The following is a 26,647-nucleotide window of genomic DNA, read 5'->3' on the forward strand; positions in this document are numbered from 1 at the left end:
GTGAAAAGAGTTAAAGCTCCCAACTCTGACAATAGCATTCTTAAGACTTTTGCCTTATAGAATCTGAAGTGAAGAATTAAAGAAAGTGCCAGTTATTTATAATATGGTACATACCCATAACCACCCTGAGTTTGGTCCCGTTTAGCGCAGAACCTTTTGTCTGTATATAGAGAATTCACCAACATCCATTTTCAGGGCTAGTCCACAGTGTGCTGTTCAGTCTTCTATGTCTGGACATACTTCTGTGTCATGGACATTACTAAAAGGTCCATGAGAAAAGGAGATGATGGAATGGATTTCTTAATATACCTACTTGAGCCATCTCCAGAAAGGGATTCTGTGTCTTTCTAAAGGTGAGGGGCTGCTGTTGGGAATGAAATGGTGACATGGTTAAATCATGTATTTATGGAATGAAGTAACTAAGGCTCTTGGTCTGTTGCAAGGACAGTGTCACGTGGCACTCTTACTTTGTCCTTGGAAAGTGGACAGAAGAGTGCTGGGGTCCAGTTGTGTAAAGTGGCCTTTCTGGAGCCTGTTTCTCCTCCTACAGTGTGGTAGAAGAGGAGACACGGCGATCCCAGCAGGCTGCTCGAGAGAAACAGAGTCCCAGCCAGGCCAATGGCTGCAGCGACCAGAGGCCCATCGACATCCTGGAGATGCTGAGCAGAGCCAAGGACGAGTACGAGAGGGTAAGTCTCTGGGCGCTGACCAGGGAACACTGACAGACGGGAGGAAGCCTGCTGGAGTCTTAGAGACTGGGAGCGTTACCCAGTGCCAGTAGCAGTCATTACTTTAGAAAAGAACAAAGTCTGTGATTTCATCTGCTTTCCTAGAGTACTCGGTTAGAAAGAAAACTTCAAATGCTTTTTCTGTTCCCAATCATTATAGAATTACTGTGAAAGAAATGGTCTTGGAGGGTGGAAGTTAGCGCTCAGTGGGAGTTTCAGAGAGAGCTTCACAACTCCCCTTTATCCCTGCCGTCATGCTCACATGCTGGATGGCCTTAAGAATTTATGTAGGCTGTAAAGAATAGTCTGGTAATTTGTTCACCGTAATAGTAAATGGCACATTTGTGTTCTATAATTGACCTTATCATTTGGAATTTTACTCAAAATGTGAAACCTTTCTGAATATTCAGTGTTTCTATCTCTTGTTTGTTTGGAGACATGGCTCTTTTGTTTTTGTTTTCTTTTTCTTTCCTTTTTTTGGGGCGTTGTTTTGGAGGTGCTTTGTATCTTGATTGTTTTTAGGTGTTTTGTTTTGTTTTGTTTTGTTTTGAGACTGTTTCACTCACTGTGTGGTCCTGACTGGTCTGGAACTCACAGAGATTCACCTACCTTTGCCTTGAAGTGCTGAAATTAAAGGCATGTGCTGCCATACCTGGGTATCCCTTCAGTTTTGCATTGTATAAGTTAACTGATAATTTTTTCCTAAATGGTAATGAAAATGACAATTGTGGTATATGAGTTAATTTTTCCAGCTTGTATTTACAAATTGCTCACTCTGCCAAACAGTAGATGTTAATTTGTTGCTTTCTTTGTTGCTGTGGTAATAGAGTACCCTGTTCACTCGCTCGCTTGCTTGCTTGCTTGCTATTTGTAGACAGGCTCTCTTGCAGGCCAGGATGGCCTTGAACTCCTGATTTCCCTGCCTCCTGAGCACTAGGATTGTAGACATTCACAACCACACTAGCAAGCAATGGACACTTTTTGACAGTGTTTCAAACCTGACTGCTGGAGAAATGTCGTAGCATTTCCCATACTCAACTGGAGAAAGACTCGGGCTTCTCCTTCTGGACTTTGTCTCCACAGAGTTATAGCTGCGACCTTATCTTCCACTGTTGAGTCAGGGGCCTTTATATTTCATTTTCTCTTTGCAAGTCTTCAAGAAACAAAGCGCAAAAAAGGGACTGTCTCAAATCATGACTCTGAGCTGGCTGTGATTACAGGCTTCTACTTATAACCTCAACATAGGAGACCAGGGCAGGACTGCTGGGACTCTGAGGGCTACAGAGTGGGACCCTGTCTCAGAAAAATGAAAACAAACACCAGCAAAATGCTTCAGTGGGTAAAAATACCTTGCCACACAAGTCTGACAACCTGAGTTCAGTCTCTGGTACCCACAGTGGAAGGGCTGGACAGATTCCGAAAGTTGTTCTCTGACTTCAGCACACCCTGCCATGGCATATATGAACCCACACATCGTGTACACTCCTGCACAAGCATAACAAATAAAATAGTAAAAATTTAAAGAATAAATTGTATTTCTGCTAGGAGGGTGGTTCATGCCTGTAACCTCAGCACTTAGAAGAGCAGTAGGAGACATGCAGGAAGACTCACATGAGACTCTGCCTCTCCCTAAGCCCCCAGCCATGCCAAAAAAGGAAAAAAAGTTAAGAGTATTTTTTGAACAGTTAATACTAGTTTATAGGTAGGCTATTAATAGTCTCTGAAAAGGTATTCAGATTGGTCAAAAGTATTTAAATGTGCTAAATATTGTTAGCATATCTTCTTTTCCCCCTTTCCCTGCCCTCCTCCTCTCTCCTCCCGCAGACCTGAGCCTTCATGGGATACAGACGCAGTGGTCTCACAGTAGCCTCAGGTTCGCTATAGCAGCGTTTTTCACATACTGCCTTTTAATATCTCAAGAATTCAGGGAACAGAGTTTGAGAAAAGTATTCTGGAAGGTAAAAGTTTTCTCTTAAAAAAGCATTCTTGCCAGCCTGTGCTAGCGCACACATCTGTGATCCCAGCATCTGGAGGCAGAGGCAGGTGGATCTTTGTGAGTTTGAGGCTAGCCTGGTCTACAGATCAAGTGTAGGACAGTTAAGGCTACACAGAGAAGCCCTCTTCAAAAGAAACAAGAAAAAAGCATTTTCACCTTCTAGTGCAGAAATATAGTTTAGGGCCTATGAAAGGTTTCAAGTTGTATCTAGTTCCTCAGTGTCTCATAGATAAATAGGAACAGTTGCTGTATGTATAGAAATTAAATATTGGTGGCTGGTGAGAGACCTCAGCAATTAACACTTTCAGAGGGTCCAAGCTTAGTTGTAGTACCCACGTGCTGAATTACACTGCTAGTAACTCTAGCTCCAGGGACTGTAACTCCCTCTTCCGCCTCTGTGGCACCAGGGATGCACACCGTGTCATATACACATGCAGCCAAATATTCATACACGTGTAAACAAATCTTTGGGTGGGTAAGGAAATTAGGGGCTGGAGAGATGACTCAGCAGTTACGAACCCTTGTTGCTCTTGCAGAGGACCCAGGTTCTATTCCCAGCTCCCCATGGTGCACACCTATAATCCCAGCATTCAGGGAGGCAGAGGCAGGCAGATCTCTGAGTTCGAGGCCAGCCTGTCTACAAAGCCAATTGAGGACAGCCAAGGCTACATAGAGAAACCCTGTCTGGAAAAACCAATCAATCAACCAATACATCAATCAATTTATTAAAAATGTATTTTTAATAAATTAAATGTTGGAAAAGGAGCCATCTATAGTAAATCATGATTCTTAAAAATCAAATAAAAATAAAAGTTGAGGTGTTTTATTTATTTTGTTGTGGTTTGGCTTGGTTTAGTTTGGTCTAAAGGCTAATTTATTTTTCATAGATCCTGTCTCATAATACCCGGTGCTATTTCTCGTTGCCTTTCTGTTTACATGGGCACTGATGGTAACTAACTACCCTGTGTGGTGATTGGATCAAAGCACCCATGAGACAAGAAATTAGATCCTGCTCAGTGGGACAGATGCTGCCAGGAGTGGCCTTGGCATCTCTGGCTGAGAAGCAAAAACCACAAAAAGACAGCTTTTTTTCTTTCAAGGCTTTTTATGGTGTGAGCCTGCTCCGTGCAACCCCTAGACACTAGAAACTCTAGTGTCAAGTCGACAGTCTAACAATCTGATAAGGTTTCTGTTTTCAATTGCTGCAAAAGCAAATCCTACAGAGAACATCTTCTATTGTAAAGAACATTTTGAAATGCATAAGATGTTATCCAAGGTTAGATTCAAATGAAATGTTTAAGATTTGTTAAATCTTTAACGTTTTGTTTATAGAGTTTTCTTTTTTTAAAAAAATTATAAATAAGCAGAGCTTCCTTAAGTATAAGTTGTTTTTGCCTTGTTTGCCTATTTTAATGCATGGATCTGGCATTAGCAGTGACTCTGGACCTACATTGTGGTGTTTGGAGAGCTCCCCCCAGCAGCACATAGGCGGCAGATGGTCCCTCTTTCTTTTTGGTAGACTTGGGAGATTGGCAGCCAAGGGAAGGAAGGATAAGCAAGGCCTCTGAGTTAGTAGGATTTAATTCCAATTCTAAATCTTCCCTATTCACTTTATATAAGACAATCATCTTTTTTTTCTTTTTTTTTTTTTGTAGCATCTCACCCTGTAGTCCAGGCTGGCCTCAAACAAATGATCCTCCTGGCTCAGCCTCCTGACTACTAAAATACAGGTGTACACTACCACACCCAGCACAAACCCAGCATTTTGCCATAGTAAAGAGACTGTTTGAAGCTTGACACTCTGTAAGCATTTCTCTATAATCCCTATAGTTTATGTTTACGAGCTTGATAGCTGAAAACGCAGACCTTTACAGCTAGTCCAGTTTGCATTGTTTTTAGTCACTGGACATAATCCTGAATTTTGAACAGTATTTTTAATTTTTCTTCAAAATGTAGGAGTATCATTCTTTTTCCTAGGCAGGCAATGCATCATGCTATAGAAAATTTTGTCATCAACAATTAGTAAACAAAAGGAAGGGATACAGTAATTCTGCCAGCTAAAAATAATCATTGATAATATCTCATTATGTGTCCTTCCAAAAATCTGTCCGTATATGGTCTGTTTGTGCGTGTTAGTTTTACTAGCTGCTTCTTTATGATGTGCTCTTTTCTACAGTTCTACCCTTACATTGGCAATACCTATTCATCAATGAAGTCCCTGTGGGATTTCATTAAATAAAAGAAAACTTTTTTTTTTTTTTAAAAGACAGGGTTTAGCTATGGTAGTTGTGGATGACCTGGAACTTACTTTGTAGACCAGGCTGGCCTCGAACTTAGACAACTCTGCCTGCCTCTGCCTCCTGAGTGCCATAATTAAAGGTGTGCACCACCATGCCCAGCTGGAACTTTACATAAATAATACCTAGATTTCTCCTAGTTCTTTTTCATAGACCTTCACAGTGCAGTCTTGGAGCTAAGGTGTCATACATCTCTTGATTGTTTTCCTAAGGTTAACTACTTCAAATTACTTAGGCTAGCCTCCAGACTCATTATGTAGCTAAGGATGACCTTGAGCTTGTACTTCTCCAAGTGCTGTAATTACAGATATGTGCCACCATACTCAGTTTATGAGATAATGACTGAGCCTCCTTAAATTACCAAATATCATACAAGTTACCCTCCAACAAAGTTGTATGTGATTGTATGCATCTCCTAATTCTTATGGCTAACTGCCATCATTAACACAGAGAAGATAAACCTTCAACAAAGGCCCCATATAAGTAACAAAGCTCCCTGAAATACTTCAGAATAGATAGTAAGGCGCCCAGAGCCACAAAGCCTATCTCACAAGTTCTTTACAGATGGTAAAGTCCAATAACTCAAGAGCCATGTGGGTCATAGTAGAACTGAGGCCTACTCATCCCTTGTTCCCCAAGTGAAAGGGTTATTGGAGCACAGTCTCAGCCAGGAGTCGCCATCCTGCTGAGTCCACATCACCTAGCCTCTCTGGAAAATGATAGATCTGCATTTTTTTCCTTAAGGAAACTCCCAATTTTGAATATTGCTGAGCATTATACCTCCTGCTTTAAGATACACTTAGGAACAATAGTATGTTTCTCTAATATTCAGTGCCTTTCATTCCCTATAGTAGGGTCCATAGTGATTGATGATGACCCTGTTCAAAGAGCAGTGTGTTAGATTAAGGTATGGCGAAGCCTTTCACAGACTGTTTCACCCTAATTCACATGGTGACACTGGGTAAATGTGTTCTGGTGCTAGGCATAGTGGCACATGCCTATATTACCAACTCTTGAGAGGTGGAGACAGGAAGACCAGGTATTCCAGCCCAGCTTTAGTTACATAGTGGGTTTCAGGCCAGTTTGAAAGGACCTTGTCTTTTAAAACAAACAAAACAAAAAGATGTTCTGAAATAATATGAGAATTATCGTTTGAATAGGAAAAGTGCAGCATTTTATCCATTTGTGTAATATCTGGAGTTCCTATTCCTATGTTGAGCATGTTTCTGAACAGTATAATATCGAGAAAATTACTTTTTTGTTGAAATTGTTCTGTCTCTGCAATGAAGTTTGGATGTGTTTCTTGTTTTGTTGTTCATTTTTGTTGTTGTCTTGACATAGAGTACTTCAAAAAGCTGGAACAAATATTTCAAATGTAACTTAGGTTTCCAAAATGTCATAATTGCACATATATCCAGTGATCATGTAAGGATTCTTGTGTTTGTTCCCATTGGTTGTTTATTTTGAAGTTCTGGTGTTTGAACCCACGACCTTGGGCATAGTAGGCAAGCTCCACCAGTGAGCCACAAACCTAAGCAAGGATTCTTTGTTTTGTTTTGTTTTCTCAAGACAGGGTTTCTCTGTGTAGCCTTGGCTGTCCTGGACTTGGTTTGTAGACCAGGCTGGCCTCAAACTCACAAAGATCTGCCTGCCTCTGCCTCCCCAAGTGCTGGAATTACAGGCGTGCACCACACCCAGCTAGGATTCTTTTTATTAACAAAACTGTTTTCACCTGCATGTTTGAATTTAAATGGTATTGAAATGATTGGATATCCATATGCATATACATACACACAAAATGAACCTTAATCAAACTGTAGTATCTTATGCAAATTCAGCTCAAACTGGCCCATAAATCTAAATGTAAACATCAGACTATTTAACTGAGTACTGGAGAGATGACTCAGTCAGTAAATGCTTGCTATGCAAACATAAGGATCTGAGCTTGACTCCCAGCATCCATTTTGGGGGGCTGAGGACAGGGCTGTGGAGACAGTAACTAAAGGATCTCTGGGATTTGATGGCCATCCTGTATAGCAGAACCATGAGCTACAGGTTTAGTGAGACACCATGCTTCAAGGAGTGACTGAAGACATCCTGCATCAATCTCTGGCCTCCTCATGCACATATTTGCACACAAAACCAGTGCACACAAAACCAACATCTGCATGTACAAAAAAAAAAAAGCCCAGGACTGAGTCAGGTGTGGCTGTCACTCCTGTAATCGTAGGACTTGGAAGGCTGAGGCAAGATCATACATGGCAAAATTGTTCCAAAAAATTTAAAAAAAAAAAATGTCATAATTGCCTCTGCCTCTGCCTCCCCAATGGTATATTTTTTAGAAGAAAAATATACCATTGTACCTTGATTTATCTTTGCTAGGTATCTGCTTTAGTGAAATGAAACTTCTGATTCTACACAGTTATTGAAGCTGTTCATAATCAGAAACTGGAAATAGGGGCTGAGGAGATGGCTCAGTTTATAAAAAAGCTTGCTGCACCAGTGTTGAGGACCAGAGTTTGATTCCCATCACCCATGCAAAAAGCATGGCTGGGAAAAGAGGTGGAGAGGTGGGAACAAAGGATTAAGGTTTTGCTGGTCAGCCTGTTAAGCTGAAACAGTGAGCCCAGGTTCATTGTGAGACCCTGTCTCAAAGGAGTTACCTGGGAGCCTCCTGCTTCCTTCCACAGCAGCTGCTGGCCCATGCATGCACATGTAATTACTACATATAGACAGAGAAGGGGTTTTACTCATTTGTGTATTTTTATGTTGTGTGCATTGGTGTTTGTATGTATGTCTATGTGAGGGTATACGATCCCCTGGAAGAGGAGTTACAGGCCGCCGTGAGCTGCCATGTGGGTGCTGGGAATTGAACCTGAGTCCTCTGGAAAACCAGTCAGTGCTCTTAACTGCTGAGCCATCTTTCCTGCTTCCAGATAAGGTTGGGTTTTGTTTGTTGTTTGTTTGTTTTTAAGAATGAAAAGAGATGTCTCAGTAGTTAAGAACCCCCACTGCTCTTACAGAAGACTTAATTCAGTTCCTAGTACCCACAGCTCACAATGTCTGTAGCTCCATCTCCAGAAGATTCAGTACTCCATTCTGACCTCCTCAGATACCAGGCACACACATAATGCACATATATATGTGCAGGCAAAACACTCATACACATAAAATAAAAAATTTTTTAATAAAAATAATACAAATGTTATATACTCAGCAATAAAAAATAAATTAATTATTGATACTATAAAGTAGTTTGCACAAATCTTCAAGGCTTTATACCAAGTGACAGAAGCCATTGCCATGGTTACCATTCTACTTAGAATTTTTGAAAATACAAAACTAAGGGTAAGAACAAACCACTGTTTTCTTTCATAGGTCAGAGGTCATGGCCTTAGTGGGCCATCACAAAGGAGCACTTTTGCGTTGGTGGCAATGTTTTGTATCCTGGCTGTAGAGGCGGGCATACAGGGAGGTCTGTGTCTCCCAACAGTGGAAGGCATCCTGTGTAACTTAAACCTATGGTAAAATCCGGTAGAATCATGCTATCTTTTCCTTAAAATGAGTGATTAAAGCCGTAACAAGTGGAGCTACCATGTAACTTCAATGTGAACCAGATTTTAGACAGCCATCCTTCTTCAGATGATAGACTTTTTCTTTTAATTCTTTTCCAAGAATCAGATGGGCGGCTCAAATATCTCCAGCCCTGGGTTACAGCCAAGCACTCAGCTCTCCAATCTGGGAAGCACCGAGACTCTAGAAGAGACACCCTCTGGGTTACAAGATAAGGTTCGTACAGTTAAAGCCCTAGCTTTGTCAGAATAAAAAAACAGTGACATTTCCTAAGGATTTGAACCACTGTGCAAGTTTGCTTCCTCACTTGTCTGTCAGATCACATGTGTGACATCATGACACGTATCCAGCTCATTTCCCAGGCCCGTGACATTCTTATCTGGACTATGCAGCAGCCTCCTTTCTGCTCCCCTAGCTTTGGCTCTTGACACTGCCTTCTCTGTGCTCAGCCAGGCCAGCAAAATGATCCTGGCACAGCCTAACTTTCATTCCTCTACTTTTACAACCCTCCAGTGGTGACCTGTCTCACTCCTGGCCCCTCCCTCTCCCTGTGCCACCAGTTCCTGCTGTCTGCCTTGCTCACTGCGCTCCTGTCATTGCAGGACTTTGACCTGGAGCTTCCCTTTGGTTTGCAGTACTTTTCTCCCATGACTGTGTCTGCTTCCTTCTTCTGGTCTCTCAGGTCCTCTCTTTAGTTAGGGCCTTCTCTAACCTCTCTGCCTTCTAGCCTCCTGCTTGCTTTATTTTCTCACTGACTTTAATTAGTTACTAGAGTTTGGTTTGTTTTTTTATTCACTGTCTCATGCTAATGGGACCTTTAGTTTGTTTGCTTATTTGTCAGGGTCTTACTGTGTAGCCCTTGTTCTACAGATCAGGCTGGCCCCTACTTTTTAAATGCTGGGATGAAAGGGGTACACTACCACACCCACCCATGACCAGCAGTTTTCTCTCCCTGTTCAATATAAATATTTATTAAATTGATTCATTCTCTTTATAATTGGTATTCTGATAAAACAACAGGTATTAAGACATTAATCTTTTTCTATTAATTATATTTATATAGAGTGCTAAGTGGTATAGAAAGAGCCAGATGTGGTAGTGCACACCTGCAATCCCATCACTTCAGAGACTGAGGCAGGAGAGTCATAAGTTTGAAACCAACCTACTATATTATATAACTTTCTCCAGGCCACCTTGGCTAACAAAAGCAGATTCTATCCCAATAATAATAGTAATATACGTATACACATGATACAGAAAGATTCTATGTCCTCATCCCCTATTTTGTATTGATAACATCTTGTAAAGTGTGGTATGCTATCATCAAGGACGTTGACACAAGCCACGTGCCATCATGCTTAGAGTTTCTCAGTGTCACTTGTACTCGTTTGTATGTGTATGTGTGCCCTCGATTAGTAGCTTTACATGCTCACCACCAGAGTCATGATAGATACTGTCTCAGTCCACACAAGGATCCTTTGTGTTTCCCTTTTCTAACCACACCAACTTCCCAGTCATGCCCTTTTTCTTACTGTCTTCCTTTTTTTTTTTTTTTTTTTTTTTTTTTTTTTTTTTTTTCTTATTCGTATTTTGGCTTTTTGAAACAAGGTCTCTCTATATAATCCTGGCTGTCCTGAAACTCGATGTGTATGCCAAGTGGCCCCAAATTCACAGAAATCTGCCTCCTAAGTTCTTAAAGACACACAGCACCATGCCCAGCTCTACCCCTTACCATTCGAACCCCTGCCAACCACTGATCTGTCTTTGCAAATCAAGCATGTGGACGTTAAGCAAATGGAAAGAAAGTGTGTGGTCTGCTGAGTCTTACAGTTAGCATCATTGCTGTATGTGTCAAGCGCGCTTCCTTCCCTCCTGCTGAGAGGGTTTGAACCCATGCGTGCTGGACAAGTGCTCTACCACAGATCAACATCCCAGTCCAAGTTTGTGGGTGGTAGAGCAGTTCCCGTTGCGTGCCCCATACCTGAAATACTGGAGACGGGAAGCGTCTTAAATTTGAGGGTGTCCGCAAGGCTGTGGTGATGCACAGCTTTAATCCCCACACTTAGAAGACAGACGAAGGCAGATTTCTGTAAATTCAAGGCCAGCCTGGTCTAAGTCAGGGCTGTCTTGAAAAAAAATATTTTTTTGAGGGCTTCCTCAGACTTTAGAATATTTGCAATACTGTGTGGGTGTGTGTATAGTGAGAAATCTTGGAGTAGGACCTAAATCTAAACCAGAAATTCACATGTGTTTCATATACATGTGGCCTGATGGTAAAATTACAAAATAGTTTTCAGTTTAACTAGGACTTCTCACATGAAGTGCATTTTCCATCTGTGGCTTCACATTGGGATTTAAAAGATTTTTGGTTTGGAGCATTTTAGATTGTGGGTTTTTAGATTAGGAACTCTCAACCTATATAACTTAGTCTAACCATTTTGAAACATTTCCCTATTAAAGGGCGTTTGGGTTGTGAGCAGATTTTTGGCTATTATGAATTAAGGAGCTGTGCATGTTCCTGCGTTTGTCTTTATTAGCTGTGTTATACACATTAACAAGATTGTTATGTTACAATTATGTGTATAATGTATACCAGTAAATCTGCCTTTCCTCTCCAGCTTTGTCTTTCATTTGTTTTGAGGCAGTGTCTCATATAGCCCAGACTGGCCTCAGACTTGCTTTATAACCTAGGATCAAACTTGAACTTGATCATCCTGTCTCTACGTCCCAGGAACTGGGATTCCAGGCATGTCCCGCCATGCCCAGCTCTACATGTTTGTCTGCTTTAGAGGAGTGTGGGCACGTGCATATGTGCATGGAGGTACATGTATGTACATGGGGAGGGCACAGCCCACCTCAGCTGCCGTTTCTAACACTCCATCTACCTCTTGATTTTACTTTATTCCATCTCATTTATAAGCAGTTTCTTGTTAGCCCACAGCTTGCCATAGCTAGCTAGGCTAGCCGCTAAGTCCCCAGTATTCACCTGTTCCCACCTGCTCAGCACTGGGATCATAAGTGTGCAAAGCTGAGAAGAAAAATCACAGGTTTGAAGAGTATGTAGGCTGCATAGCAAGACTGCCTCAAAAACACAAAATAAAATTGCATCTTTTTTTCAGCTAAAACCAAGGCATTATAAAGCATTGAGATTTGGCTATTATCAAAAACTGTGTGATTGTCTAAAACAATTACAAATCCCTACACAGAGGGATTAAAAGTCCCTTACACAGAAACGCTCTAACACTTACTTAGTAACACTGCCATCTAGTGCTGAGTCACAAAAATACATTTCACTTTCATAATTCACTTTATTCTTTTGGTACTCTTCCCCCAATATTAGGTTATGCTTGATCTAAGACTTTGTCTTTTGCAACAGGTACATCCAAAGGTTGGCATGTATGTGTAACCGTGTGATCGTTATGATCCACACTAACTTGCCTTATGGGTTTTGTTTAAGTTGGGCTGGATTGGATTGGGTTCTAGGGGACAGTCTTGTCCAGCCAGGAACTCAGTAGGCAGCTGAGGGTGACTTTGAACTTCAGATTCTCTACCACTATCTAAGTCCTAGTGTTACTAACACTGGTACTCTGCTCCTAGCTAGGTGAGTGGGTTTTAGGGTTGAGAGAAAAAGGGAAGTTGATTGGTTGTCTAGTTTAGAACATACTTTGTTAACTGGGCTTACCTTAAATTCAGACTGGTCCTCCTGCCTCAACCTCCCTATCCTGGGATTATAAACATAAGCTACAACATTTAAGTCCTACTCCTTTTTTTGGCACAGAATCTTGATCCATTTTGTTTTATTGTAAAGAAATTTTTTTTTTAATTGGGCATTCAGCAACCAGGAAGCTGGAAGCAGGATTGCTGAAAGCCCAGGACCCAAAGTCTGAGATGTATGTAACTTGTAGCTTGGTAGTAGAACTGTGAAACAATTGTCACGATTATTTTTGCTGTTATTTTAGATGGGGGGGGTGTTTGTTTTCTTTTTGGTTTTTCGAGACATGGCTTCTCTGTGTAGCCTTGGCTGTCCTGGACTTGCTTTGTAGACCAGGATGGCCTAGAACTCACAGCGATCCGCCTGCCTCTGCAAATGCTGAGGTTACATGAATGCACCACCGTGCCCAGCTTATTGTGTAATTTTTTAATGTTTACAGTTACATAAATTTTCCAGTTAATAATTGAGAAATGAACCTTAGTGGGTTTTTTGTTATTGTTGTTGTGGGGTTTTTGTTTGTTTGTTTTTTAGGTACTGGGCTCTGCAAAAGTAAAAATATGAAGAAATAGAACCATGTGAATTTATTATTACTGTTATTATTAATCATCTATAATTTATAAAGAGATTTTGACGTAACCTCATTGTATAGGAGGATCTCTCTGAGTTTGGGGGCCAGCATGGTCTATATAGTTTCAGAACAGCCAGAACAATGGAAGAGAGAGACCCTATCTCAAAGTAAAAAAAACAACTCTAGATTTAGAATATCAGAATCACACGTTAAATATAAGGCCACAATGAAAAGAGGAATAAAAACTTTCTTTATGCAGTTGACTGTGCACTGAGCTGCTTTCTCAACTCCAGTCTTTAGTGTAACTGTCTTCCTGTTTCCTTCAGGATTCTGTAATTTGAGGGTGTGAAAAGGCCTGGTAATGCGTGGTTAAAATTGCTTTTTTTTTTTAGGTTCCCGCAGTACAATGCTAACTTTTTATCAAAAACAGTAAAAGTGAGTTACTTAGAATTGGTGCCTCTCACTGGCATCATTTCCCAGTATGTTACTAACATGGGCCCTTAGCCATGGGTAGCTGTGTTGTGCTGTAGCCCCTTAACCTTAGCCACATTCACCAAGGGAACCAAAGGAAACGCGAAAACTGTCACTTGGGAAGCAATACAGAATTTTGTTACTAAGCAGATTTCCTTCCTAGAAAGACCTAGAGGGACTTTGATAGAAGCTGGTCTGAGCGCCTGCTGCATCTTAGGTAGCTCCAAGCTTTGTTTTCATCCTTTGTCCTTGCTTCTGCATATTGCTGTGTAATGGAAAACAATTTTGGTTGCATTGGTTTCCGGAGATTTCTTTGATGGTGTCATTTGATTTTGTTTTTCAGTCTGCTCCATCTGGTCACAAGCACCTGACAGTAGAAGAGTTGTTTGGAACCTCTTTGCCAAAGGAACAGCCAACAGTTATGGCTGTGGAGTCAGAAGATGTAGAGAAGCTGTCGGGAGATGCATTGCAAAAAGAGCCCAGCTCGTTCCGCCCATTTCCCTTTGAGCAGTCAGGGGGAGCTCCTCAGTCTGGAAGCCTGGGTGTCCACTCCGCCGCTCACCATGCAGTCCAATCTGAAGTGCCCACCCCGGTGCTAATCACTCCTGCCTCCATTGCACAGTCGGGTGAAAAGCCTGCCCCGAGCTACACAGTCCCCCTGACCCCCGTCCTCAGTCCCACCCTGCCCGCCGAAGCTCCTCCCACACAAGTCCCCCACTCACCTCGAAACAGCACTATGATGCAAGCAGTAAAGACCACACCTAGACAGAAATCTCCACTCCTGAACCAGCCAGTCCCTGAGCTAAGCCACAGCAGTCTGATTGCTAGCCAGAGCCCCTTCAGAGCGCCAGTGAGCCTGGGGAACCCAGCTGGCACAGCCCTCCCAAGCATTGATCTGCTCCAGAAACTCAGGTTGACCACACAGCATGACCAAATACAGGCACAGCCGCTTGGAAAAGGTGCAGTGGCACCCAACTTCTCTTCGGCAGCTGGCCAACTGGCCACTCCTGAGAGCTTCATAGAGCCTCCCTCTAAGACAACAGCAGTAAGAGCAGCAGTCTCGGCCTCCCTGAGCAACATGGTGCTTGCTCCAACCCTCCAGGTAATGACAGGAGCGAGGGGCGGGGGGGGGGGTGGAAGAATGAAACATAAAAGTGATACGAGACAGTTTTATGTGTATGTCTTATTTGTGTACCAGCCGTGCCCTGCCAAAGGAGTAGTGCATGTATGTATCTGTCTATCTCCGTGATCTGTTAAATTTGCTGTCTGTCTGGTCTGTAACTGAATTTGTGGGGTGGGGAAGGAGTTTTGCTATGGAAGCAAACCTAGAGAAGTTAGCATTGGAAGATGAATAAGGGAGTTTGAGCTATGTTCTTAGACTTTGGGAAGCATTGAGAGGTTCTGAATGAGGGTTGGGGATTTAGCTCAGTAGTAGACCACCTGCCTAGCAAGCACAAGGTCCTGGGTTCGATCCTCAGCTCTGAGGGGGAAAAAGAAAAGAAAAGAAAGGTTCTGAATGAAGAGTGAGTGACTTGTTGAAACTGGCAGAAACAGGAGTCAGGCCATCCATTACAGAGAAAGCTTCAATCACTCGGGCCTGAGCAATAGGGGCCTGCGTTGGGCAGTGTGGACAAATAGATTTTTTCAGATTTGTAGTTGGTGAGGCTTCATGGTAGATTGGTATAGAGGCGAAAGGAAAAATTTGTCCATCAAAGTAATTCCTAACTACCAAATTTACAGATGAGAAAATGAGCTGAGTTAACATGAGTAATGCCTGGTCACAGCTGGAGTCGAGCTGCTTGTGACTGCTAACTGCCTTTCAGCATTTGGGTCTGACAGCCTAAAAGGAGGGACAGTTCTGCCAGTGAGCAGGTTCTGCCCTGTGTGTTGGTGTCACAGGCCTGAAATGCTCCTGCTACTTTTCTCTTGCTGTGGTAAAATACAAAAAGAAACATTTGGAAGAAAGTTGCTTTGGGTTTCTGGTTGCAGAGGGAATGGGTCTTTCCCACCAGTTTATTTGGAAGCTCGGGCAGGGCTCTGCACCTGCTTCCCCACGCTCCTCCCTAGAAGACAGCACTGTGCTCTTCACTGCTGCCCGGCAGAGACCACTTAAGTCTACGTAAACACTCATTTAGATGGCAATGCTAACTTTAAGGTCTTGTTCTCTCCTGATATAGTGGCACATGCCTTTAGTCTCAGTGGGCGATCTGTGATTTCAGGTCCAGCCTGGTCTACATAGCAAGCTCTAGGCCAGCCAGGGGTGTCCTGTCTTAAAACGAAAGACTGTGGTCTGTATTGAGTTCCCTTGTGTTTGCTGTGCAGTATTAATTCTTTCCCAAAGGCCGTGACAGGGCACACCTCTAATAGTATAGCTAAGAAAGTGAGGCAGAAGAGCCTCAGGATAGAGACCAGCCTGAACTACCTTTGTCTCAAGACAACAAGAGGAAGGCCTTTCTCTTTCTCTACCAAGTAAGGACAAAGCTGAGTGTTTAAAGTGCCACTAACCAGATTGGAAGAACCTTTGAAGAAATTGGAGCTGGGGGTGTAGTTAAGAGTAGAGCCACTTGCCTGTCATGTGTGAGGTCCTAAGTTCACCTTTCAGCACTGCAGGAAAAAAGTGTTTTAGTTGTTTGTTCTCTACACACTCAACAACAAACATAGGCCTGGGCTATGGTCCATGCCAGGCATGATCGCACAGACCTCTAGCCCCACTGACTTGGTGCCACAAATGTTAATCCCAGCACTTGACAAATATCTGTGAGGTCCGGGCCAGCCAGGACCACACAGTGGAACCCAGTCTCAAAAAGACAGATGTGTAATCCCAGCTGTTGAGAGGCTGAGGCAGGAAGCTTGCAAGTTTAAGGCCAACCTCAGCCTCTAGACAGGTACAGATTCCAGGGCTGATGATGTGTCTCACTTAGTAGAATTTGTCCCTTCTGCACAATCCCTGACTTTGGTTCCTGTCACACTTAGAGTCACCTGAAAGGTTCTGCCCACACACCTTCGGGGGATGGGACAATGTGGAAACTCCACAGGAGCTATTGTCCAAAGCTCTCATTGTGGAGATAAGTTGTTGGTTGTATTACCAACAAGTCCCTCTCAGCCTCTAAACCATGACTTGTTGATAACATAGATCTGCCACCAGTAACTAACGGAAGCTTCCTATATCTTTTCTCCCCATTAAACATTTCAGTCTATGCAGCAAAGCCAGGATCCTGAAGTATTTGCCCAGCCTAAGGTGTTACCCAGTGCCATGCCGGTAAGGATGTCCCCACCCCACTTTCCCGCCCCAAATGTGTGTGTACACGTGTGTACCCATGGGAAGGGTCAGAGCAGACATTAGCTGTCTTCCTTAGTTGTTCTCCACATTATAAATTGAGTCAGATCTCAGGTTGAGCCTACCCAACTTTCTGTCTCCACCTCCTGTGCCCTGGGATTTTATGTATGTGGGCCACCACACCCATCCAGATGTTTTTCACATGTTCCTGGGGATCCAAACTTAGGTTCTCACACTAACCTAAGGCAGACATAGCAAGCACATACCCCACTTAGCCATTTTCCCAGCCCTGGGACATCATCTTTTTCTGAAGAGCACATTGAATAGTTTCAGGTTCTGCTGGTATGGTGTGGGCTCTTACCTTAGTGAAAAACTGTAGCACTCAAGTGCAGACCTGTCCCAGGTCCCCTCCATGCTGTGGCTACAGACCTTGTTAACAATGTCTTCTTGACTGTGTAGAGGGCAGGTGGACCGTCATGTATCATTTATAACTGGGTGGGTGCTGGGCATATATCAACCTGGTCTTTGTAAGAGATATTTCTTGACCTGGGAAAGCAAAGGGTCCCGGGAGATAATGCTGTCCTGCCACAGTCCCTCACTTGTGATGACAAAGCCTCCTCAGCTGTGAACTTCACTCCTTTCTTACACACTCATATTTACACATGTCCACCATTTCCCTTCACACACCAACCTTGGTGGACACAGTTCTCCCATGGCATTTGCTCACCTGCTTATGAGCCTGCACCCCTGCTGGGCACTGGGCCTCATACCTGTAATCCCAGAACTCAGGGAAGCAGAGGCAGCCAGACCTCCATGAGTTTGAGGCCAGCCTGGTCTACAAAGGGAGTCTGGGACAGCCAAGGCTACATAGAGAAACCCTGGCTTGGAAAACAAACAAACAAAAAACCGAGCCTGTACCCCTCTCCTGGATTTTCAGAAGTTAACCTTCTGTCGGCTTTAGGTTAGCTTGTTCTGTTGTGGTAATCAGCCCAGTTTTATACCAAAAAGCAAGCTAAAAAAGCTGGAGAGTTAGCTCAGCAACTACTGAGCACAGCTGAAGCTCTTGCTTGAGGATCCGGATTTAGTTCCCATGACCCACAAAGGAGCTGTCACTCCAGTTCCAGAGGATCCAACACCCTCTTCTGGCCTCCATGGGTGCTACACACACGATACACAGGCAAAGCACCCATACATACACATAAGGGACAGGGCAAGCTAGGTGGCTCAAATGCCAAACCTCAGATTCCAGCAGGGTAGAAGGTTAAGATCAACACCAAGGTTGTCCCCTGGCTTCTTTACCTGCTCCATAGACCTCACAGTTATGCAAAGTTTGTAGAACGAAAGAGACCATGCATGGTGCTGCACCCCTTGAATCCTGCACTTAGGAGATAGAATTCTGGACCAGTCTAGACTACATAGTGAGTTTCAGGCCAGCAAGGGCTACATAGTGGGACCCTGTTGAAAAAAAAAAGAGAGAAGAGAGAATAAAAGAGTTAGTGTTTACCCTGCTGTCATCATCCTCATGGCTCTCGTTAGACGTCCCTTCTGCGGGCCTGGTGCATGCTCCGTCCTGCAGTACAAAGTGACTGTTATGCTGTGCTTCCTCGCAGATTGCAGGCCCTCCGTTGGTTACTGCAACAACCACAGCAGTTTCTTCAGTCCTGCTGTCCCCCAGTGTGTTCCAGCAACCAGGTCCCAGGTCCACAGACCTAGAGAGGAAAGCAAGCTCCCCCTCCCCCCTCACTGTGGGAACACCGGAGAATCAGAAAAAGCCTTCCATTATTCTCAGCAAGTCTCAGCTCCAGGACACACTGATACATCTAATAAAGGTACGTAGGCTATCAGCCTAGTCTTCAACTTTGCGTCCTGATTTTTTAAAGGGCTTATTATTGGTGCAGATTCAGAAACCTGCCTGGGAGCAACTTCTCTCTTCCAGGTATATCCTCCTGGTGGAATGTGGCTGTAAACGCTGCCTGTCACTGTGACAGTCTTTAATACACCAGTCACTTCTGTGCCGTCCTAAGTTGTTACCAAGGCAGGAAGTTGAGGATGTGACTGACACTGTGCGTTTCCACCTTTCCATCTCTTCCAGAACGACTCCAGCTTCCTCAGTACGCTTCATGAAGTTTACTTGCAGGTTCTGACCAAGAACAAAGACAACCACAACCTATGACTGGAGTGAAGTCCACATGAAGGTAGAGGGAGTGTCCACCTCAAAAACACGCGGGCTTCATCATGGACCATCTGGTAGTACATGGAGCTTTGAGAAGCCTGGGTTTGCGCCTGAGAGAGCCTTGTTCCTTAAAGATGTTTTCTAGAGACATTGTCAGTGATGATGGAGGTTTCACTGTGAAGCATCACCAGCAGACTTTGTTTGACAAAACAACAAAAAAGACCATTGAGTTGAGTTCTGTGGGTGTTTTCATCAGCCGTCGGCAAGTGTGTGGAGTGAGGAGCCTGACTGTCCTTGCTTTCCAGGCCTGGGGAGGAGCCACCAGCCTTGCAGCAGAGCTCGGGAGCCCACGCCCTCCCCCCTCTTCTGCCCCAGAAGCCCTGAACTGAATGTCCGCTCCACAGAGTAGCTTCAAGTTTTAAGGATCAGAATTTTAAGTTGATTCTTTGGAAGGTATTTGTTCAAGTGAAGTATATTTTCTATGAGCACCCCGCTTGGGCCTTAAAACTTCTGGGATTTCTTTGTGTTTCAGTAAGTGTCCCTGGTCCTGCCATGTGCAAACTCCAGTGAAGCACGGCTGTTTGGATAGGGCCCGACTGGGCCCCTGGTGGAGGAGGCTTCACCCCTTTGAAGCAGAGGCTGGGGCCGCACAGATCCAGATCCGACCAGAAGGCTCCACTTTGGTGAACCTCAGCGGCTTAAGTGTCAAGTTTGTGTGTGAAGCACAGCCTTATTTCCTTTTCTGTCTAAACACAGTTCAAGTTCTTGTTGATTGTTTTCCTTAACACTTTGGCAAAAGGACCAGTGGACCAATCTGACAAAGCCATTCTGGTTCCATTCCTCAGATGTGCTGAGAGCAGTTTTAAAGCTATGCAGAAAAGGGAGCTGTACTCACACTGCCCTTCCTTGTAGAGTATGGAGTCAAAAAGCAGGTGTGAGACACAGAACCTCACAGTATACTCCTAGGCTGCGAGCTCATCCAGCTGCAGTGTGGAACTGTGTAGATGCTTTGTGATGCTGCTATTGATCTGCCATGGTTTCTATTTATTCTTTTATGGCATGTAATGGTGTTTAGTAATATTTTAATGTAGAACTTGATTATTTCAGCAATAGTAATTTTGAGATATTCTTTGAATGAAAAGTGTCTTCGTTTCTATGATACAGGTCATTTTGTAGTATTTAACCAACTAAGATGCACTGCTTCCTTTCTGAGCACTATTTAACGATGGGTAAAAACCCAGTTGGCTCAACCAGCTCGCGTAAGGATTCGCTGTGAATAATGCTGGCCAACGCGACAGTTCACTGAACAGTTGCTTAAGCTTTAACAGGAACTCAATCAAAGGCTCATCGATTTCTTTCTAGCTGAAATTTTAGAAAATTACTTATTAATTACTTATTTTACTTTGGTCTTAGTTTTTTAGCCTAAAGAATACTTGGATTGGCACGAGCTGATCTCAACATGCTTCCTGGACAATATTTCTGCTTCTCCGTTGACTGTCTTCTCTGGTTGTCTACCCAGTTATGTGTGAAGTGTGCAGAATTCAGGGAAGCTCAGACTTTTTCATACTCGATTAGGGATAGTTTCATGATAGTGTGTAAGTTTAGCAACCAAAAATTAATTGTCCATGCGTCATCTAAGAAAGATAAAGTTGTAGTGAGATGATGGCTGTTGCTGACAGCAGAGGTGGTGGTCAAGGAGCCACAGGGCTGTTCTCATAAAGTGAATACACCCGTAGGTTTGATCACTCCCTGGTGTGGTCTCAGTAGACATCAGTAAACAGGTAATTCAAAGCATTCTTCTTCCAGTGGGTGTTTGAATTTCGCTGATGCTTTGGAGTGTGTGTTATGTTAAGAGATGGTGAAGAATGGGTACCCTAACAAGCATCTGCAATCAGATCTGTTACTTTTTCGCCCTTGAATCCCAGGAGTGACCATGAAAAACAGAAGGAAGGCTTCCTTGGTGTAGATAGGAACTTCTAAGTGCCGAAGTGATGGAGACTTGAAAAGGGTAAACCTGTTTCAACTCCCAAATTTATATACTCCAAGCATTTCCTTGAAACTCAGAAGTCAGAAGTTCCAGATCATGATGCTAGGGAGCCAGGACAGAGTGAGTCCCCAGAGAGCCGGGCCAAGCTGAATAGTTGCAGTTGGGTGAGCCTGGCCCAGAAGTGAGCTCTGTTGCCTTACTCCTCATCTGGGCGCATTACCCAGAACCTCTGCCAGCTAGCATAGCTTGCATGTTTACAGTGTCTTTGCAGGAACCTTAGTTGAACTGAAAAGGACATTGGAGAAGCTTCTTCCTTGGTTGGCAGAGCCCAGAAGACCACATTTAGGCCACTCTGTCCATCTGTATACACACCTGACCCTGTCACCCCGGGGCCAAAGGGACTGGGAAGTGCAGCATGTTTGGGGTGTCACCAGTGAGAGACACTGCTGTTTTTTGTTATAGTTAATGTTATGTCTTTGAATGGGTGCACACCCCAGGCTGACCCGCCCAGTCCCTCTCAGGCTGCCTTCTTCCCGGTTGTATACGTCTCCCGGGCCCCGCTTCAGTCCTGAATGTCAAGTGACCATCAGTACTCCTGGTATTCCCTGTGATCTCCATACGGTCTCTCCACAGCTATCTTGGACAGTGGCCTTTCATTCCAAACCCAAGTTAAGGCCTTGGTCCAGGCTTGACTTAGATACCAATGACCAGGTTTTGCATGTGTGAGCATTGGTTCTGTGTGTGGCCTGAATCTTCTTATGGGAATTATAAATGCCATTGAATTCACTAGTAAGTACTCTTTTTAAACCATGCAGCTTTATTGCTCTCTTTCCCCCCAAAGAATGTCGGCTGAAATCATCTCATTTTGGTAGTAGAGGCCGTAACTGCCATTGTAATAGTAATAATGCAACTTGAGACTGAAGGTGCCTCGTTGCTCATAGCGCAGAGCCAGCATCCCCCTGTAACTCAGAGGGAAGAGAAGGCCGGGACACAGGAGGACTGTGAGTAGCAGGAACTGAGGGCTCATGGCCCAAGTGCAGTGTCCTTGTGGCACACCTACCATGGACCGTGTCTTTGTCCTTGCGCCTTTGGCTTTCTTCCCTTGTGTTCAGAGTGGATATATTCTGGAACCAGCAGTGCCCAGTTTTCAAGAATGCGCAATGCTCGGGTCTCAGCAGAGCACCATGGAGCAGACTGTAAAGGCCGCTCACCAGAGCATCTCTGTGAGCTCCGGGGCCTCCAGGATCCTGTTGGGTTTTGGTTTGGGGTTGTTTTATTTTGTTTTTGTTTTTTCTTCAAGTTTCAGCAGGAGAGACGTGCAATGTTTCACTCAGATTCAGATTTGACATTCTTTAAAACGCTGCAATGCAATATCGATCACTTTGAAGTGGGAAAAATGCAAAGTTGTGTTTCCTTTTTCTCCGTGAGTCCTTAAGAAACGTGTTGTTGGTGTGCGTGCTGTGAGTGGTCTTTCTCTTCCTGCTTTGGCCATGTGGCTCTCATGACTTCATTGTCCCCGGTGCTCGGCTCTTTCGTGGAGACGGGAAGCCCTGCGCCACCGTGAAGCTTTTGTTCCATGAGCGCAATGCCACCTCATTAACCTTTTTAGTGGTGTGGATTTTATACCATCTGTGTATGTTTGCAAATATTAAGTTATTACATGTTTTAAAATGAGCATTTTTCATCCTAAATTTTATATGTTTGCAAATATATTTTTTTAATAAAATTTCAAAACCAAGTTTTAGCACCTACCAAAATTCTAATTGTGTTTTTATTTAATTTGTATAAATGGGAACTTTCAAATGAGTTGTGCCTGGAGAGAGCCCTGTACTGCTCAGGGAAATAAGGGCAGGGAACAGATCCAGGCACAAGAAAGACAGCCCACACACCTGTTTCATCTAAAGACAGGCACGCGTGTTGCGGGCTGGGCTCTCTGCTTAAGAACTTGCTGACTTAAGAACGAGCTTGACATGAATGCAGACCCTCCACATAGGTTTTCTGTGCGGTTTGTTGCTGTTGTCTCCAGGTGTGAGGGCATGCCTCTGTACCCCAGTGCTGGGAAGTCACGGGCTAGCCAATTTAGGATAAACAGCTCCAGGTTCATTGCGAGACCCGTTCCAAAAAAATAAGGTGGAAAAGTCATTTAGGAAGACATTGATACCAACCTCTGGCTTCCACCCACGCCCACAGGCACACCACAGCACACGGGCAAAGATGTGTGTATACAGAAGAGGCTTAGCATGGCAGATAAATGCAGTCTAAGATCTAAGTTGGCTTTCTTTAACACTTAGAATCCTGCAACATTTCCTTTTAAGCTTAGGTCAACCCAGGGCTTCATGCAAGCTAAATAGGCCTAGCACTGAGCCAGGCTACAGGCATGGCAGCGCACACACACACAAAAAAAAACCCAGCGCCTCCGATAGTCCTCTGACCTCCACGTGTGTTGTACCCACATACACAAATTCATGGGGTTTTTGTTGTTTTGTTTTTTAAGACAGGCATGGTGGTACACGCCTTTGATTCCAGCACTCAGGGAGGCAGTGGCAGGCAGATCTGAGTTTGAGGCCAGCTTGGTCTACAAAGTGAGTCCGGGACAGCCAAGGCTACAGAGAAACCTTATCTTGAAAAACCAAATGTGTGTGTGTTGTTTTGAGGTAGATGAGGTAGACAGCAATTAGACAAACATTTGATGTCCATCTCTACCCTCACATGCAGGCACACATAAACACCCAGGTGGGAGTTTCGGCCACTGGTTTTATTAGAATTTTGTGAAAAATTAAAATCAGGGTATTCTGAATAAGAGCTGGAGCTTTCTCTAAAGCAAACAAGACGAGGTCAGGGACTTCTGGGTCCTTTCTAAGATTGCGTTCTCACTGTGATCTTGGTCCGTGGATTCTGTGCTGCTGGAGTCTTGTATGAATAAGAAACATGTGACTGGTCTAGAGCTGTCAGGATCCACTGGACTAGAGCCAGCAAGGGGCGGGGCAGTCTTGTAGGTCGAGGGAAGGACACCGCAGATGAAGGTAGGGGCGCAGCAGCAAGAAGTCACAGGGACTAGGGAGGTCATAGCGTCTGCACAAGTGTGAGGACCAGAGCCCACAGGGATGCCAGGTGGGGTTGGCTGCCCCTCCTGTGAGTGAGTATTTGGAAGGCAAAGATGGGCTGTAGGGGGGGCTCTGTATGCAATGGAGAGACTTTGCCTCTGTGAGTAATACGAAAAGCCTTTGAGGAAGACTTCAGTCTTAAGCCTACACGCATGTGAACACACACACGCTCATGCACCTCACACCATATGCAAAAAGCAAGACCCAGAGAAAGCCGTGCATCTGAGGTCTCCATGTTTCCAACAATGCAATTTAGTTCATGTAGACATGAGTCCTTAACTGGCTTCCAAACTTCTGAGATCCACACGTGGCACCTGCGCTGTCCACACTTCTGAAATCAGCTCCCAGAGCCTCAAGAGCCTTCCACACTCGGGTTCCCTGGCCACTTGAGCCAAAAAAAGTAGAGACAGCTGCTGGCAGCTTTCTTACAACCAGTCTGGGGAGAACAATTTGGAAGGGGGTAATGCAAGGTTAGTGTGAATAGACCCATTATGTGCAATGAGTCTGAACAATTTTGAAACACAATTATAAGGAAAAACTTTAAAGTTGTTGCATGAGCCTTCTGGGTATGCATTTTCCTTCAACTCCTCCACCCCTGAGGGACAGTCACTCCAATACAGCCTGGGGAAAGGCCCCAGGAGAGGGCAGGGATCAGTTCACCAATCAGAGAAGGGCGACTGGGCTTGCAAAGGAGCAGCCAAGCAGCAGCTTCCTAGAGATCCACCCGCCTCTGTCTCCCTGAATGCTGAGATTAATGCCAGCACCATCACACCCAGCTCTTCATCTCCCTTTATTAAAAAAAATATTCGATTCCCATTTGGTATTCCAACCTGGACTTCCTAGAGAATAAAGCCTATGGCTCCACATACAGTTTATTTTAATTTTGTTGTTGTTGTTGTTGTTGTTTTCAAGACAGCGTTTCTCTGTGTAGCCTTGGCTGTTGTGGTACTCACTTTGTAGACCAGAGTGCTGGGATTACAGGCGTGCACCACCGTGCTGGGCTTATTTTTTAATTTAGTAATAAAGTTATTTAAAGTAATGGTAAAATGCTCTATATTAACTTCCATTGTCTGAGCAGTTGCACAAAACTTTTCTGTAGGTCCCGTGGTCTTCACTATAGCAACTTGCCTCCCTGAAATGCTCACCACTCAGCATACGTCTCTCCGGGGCACAATGCTTCAGGGTGAGCCCCTGGGGTACATGTCCTCAGGGCCAAGCAAGCACCAGACTGAGGGGTTCACTGTACCCCACCTTGCAAACGTTCAAACTGTTTGGGCCAGTTAACTTTTCACGTCACTCCACCTGGCGTGGGCGAAGAGTATCGGCTGCTCTCTGTCGCCTGTCGTGGCTGCACACTGCTTGGGGGAAAGAGGTGGAGCATTAGGGGGTGGGGGAGAGACCCTTGGGCAGGGCTCCATGTATGTTGCTACCAGGAAGTCCTCGTCCCTCTTGAGTAAGATTTCTCAGGCGCAGCCCATTGGGAGAGGAGCGCCCTGCAGCCCCATAAGTAACTCCTACGCTCTGAGGAAGTCCAATCAACTCACTGGTTCACCAGAGTGAACTTTGTGGAATCACGCCTCAGTTTGTCGTTGGGGCCTTGAGAGGAGGGGTAGACATTGCTTTAAGTTCTCCCAGGGAAGGAGTCAGCAATGAGCCCCACCCCACCACAGCCCCAAGCCAGACTCTTGGCCGCTAATCACCCAAATTAGCCTGGGTTCCTACTCAAAGGCAGAATGAAAAGCCCACGATGAGATTGTTCATTAATTCTCCTGGAGGACTTTGGAGTTCGTAATGCTGGGCAGTGTGCTGTGACTGCTGGAAACTCAGCACCTTTGGTCGCCGGTCCTTCTCCAGGCTCTGTCTTGAAGGCAGTGGATCAGCGGGCGAGCAGGTGTGAGAAGAGAGGGTCATGTGCACAGAAGGTACTTCCGAGTCTCTTCCTCCGAAAGACTGGAATGGCGGCCGTGCTGTGTCTGACGTTTGCCCATGCCTACGCATTGGCCTGTCACACTCCACGAAGGAGCGGACCTGTGTTAGCACCTCGCTCTCGTGGAGGAGTGTCATGAATAAAGATGTAAGGCGCTGTGTGCTGACATAGTGAGCTTCCCATGACAGCTCATCTCACAGATGAGACCCAGAGGTTGGATAAATCACCCACAATAATTACTTCAAGCTCACCCAGCTAGGCCACAACAGGAGCTCCACTCTTCCTCTTTTGGATGCAAGACGTGGAGAGGCCCTCTAGGTCTCTAGAACTGTATTTTTTAATAACAGCACCACTTCCCAAGGAGTCAAATGGACAGGTTTGAAGCATTGCTTCCCGCCTGTCATTTAGAGATGAAGAGATGGCTGATAAAGGGGCATACTGAGCTAGCCAAGAATGAAATGACAGGTCCCGGGACAAGTGACGTGAGTCACAGAACTGTGTCCACATAATAACTGCAGACCTGTCTGCTGGAGTGCTGAGGGTGTGTCCATTGATAGAGGGTTTCCCTGGCATGCAGGAAGCCCTGGACTCAATATCAGTGAAAAATAACTATTATTCATCTGATTTAATTGTCTCCAAAGCTTTCTGCCTCTGTCTGCTAACCTAGGCCTAGCCTTGAAGCTTCTAGCCTCCATACAATCTAATCTAGGCCTAGAATGTTTTCAGCCTCTGAGACTTAATGCTAAATAAGCTCACCCTTTCCTGTTTTTACTGAGCTCTGGCTGGCTGGTTCAGCTCAGCTGTTCTGGTTCAAACTCCTCTCCGAGCTGACTG

The 26,647-nt window shown here is 44.5% G+C and overlaps 1 protein-coding gene across 2 annotated transcripts in view; it reads left to right on the top strand.

Moving 5' to 3' along the window:
• The window catches only part of Dcp1a (decapping mRNA 1A), a 52,107-nt gene extending 29,587 nt beyond the window's left edge, over positions 1 to 22,520 (top strand). Inside the window, exons 5-10 of one of the 2 annotated variants that reach the window (XM_021635186.2) lie at positions 551 to 689; positions 8,697 to 8,810; positions 13,689 to 14,447; positions 16,539 to 16,604; positions 18,233 to 18,451; positions 18,715 to 22,520. In XM_021635186.2, the coding sequence (XP_021490861.1) occupies positions 551 to 689; positions 8,697 to 8,810; positions 13,689 to 14,447; positions 16,539 to 16,604; positions 18,233 to 18,451; positions 18,715 to 18,795 (1,378 nt within the window). In that variant the 3' untranslated portion in view covers positions 18,796 to 22,520. The remainder of the gene's footprint in view (positions 1 to 550; positions 690 to 8,696; positions 8,811 to 13,688; positions 14,448 to 16,538; positions 16,605 to 18,232; positions 18,452 to 18,714) is intronic. The other variant, XM_021635188.2, reaches the window with a different exon arrangement.
• The last annotated feature ends 4,127 nt before the right edge of the window (positions 22,521 to 26,647 follow it).

Source organism: Meriones unguiculatus, chromosome 9, assembly GCF_030254825.1.
Source record: "Meriones unguiculatus strain TT.TT164.6M chromosome 9, Bangor_MerUng_6.1, whole genome shotgun sequence".
Lineage (NCBI taxonomy): Eukaryota > Metazoa > Chordata > Mammalia > Rodentia > Muridae > Meriones > Meriones unguiculatus.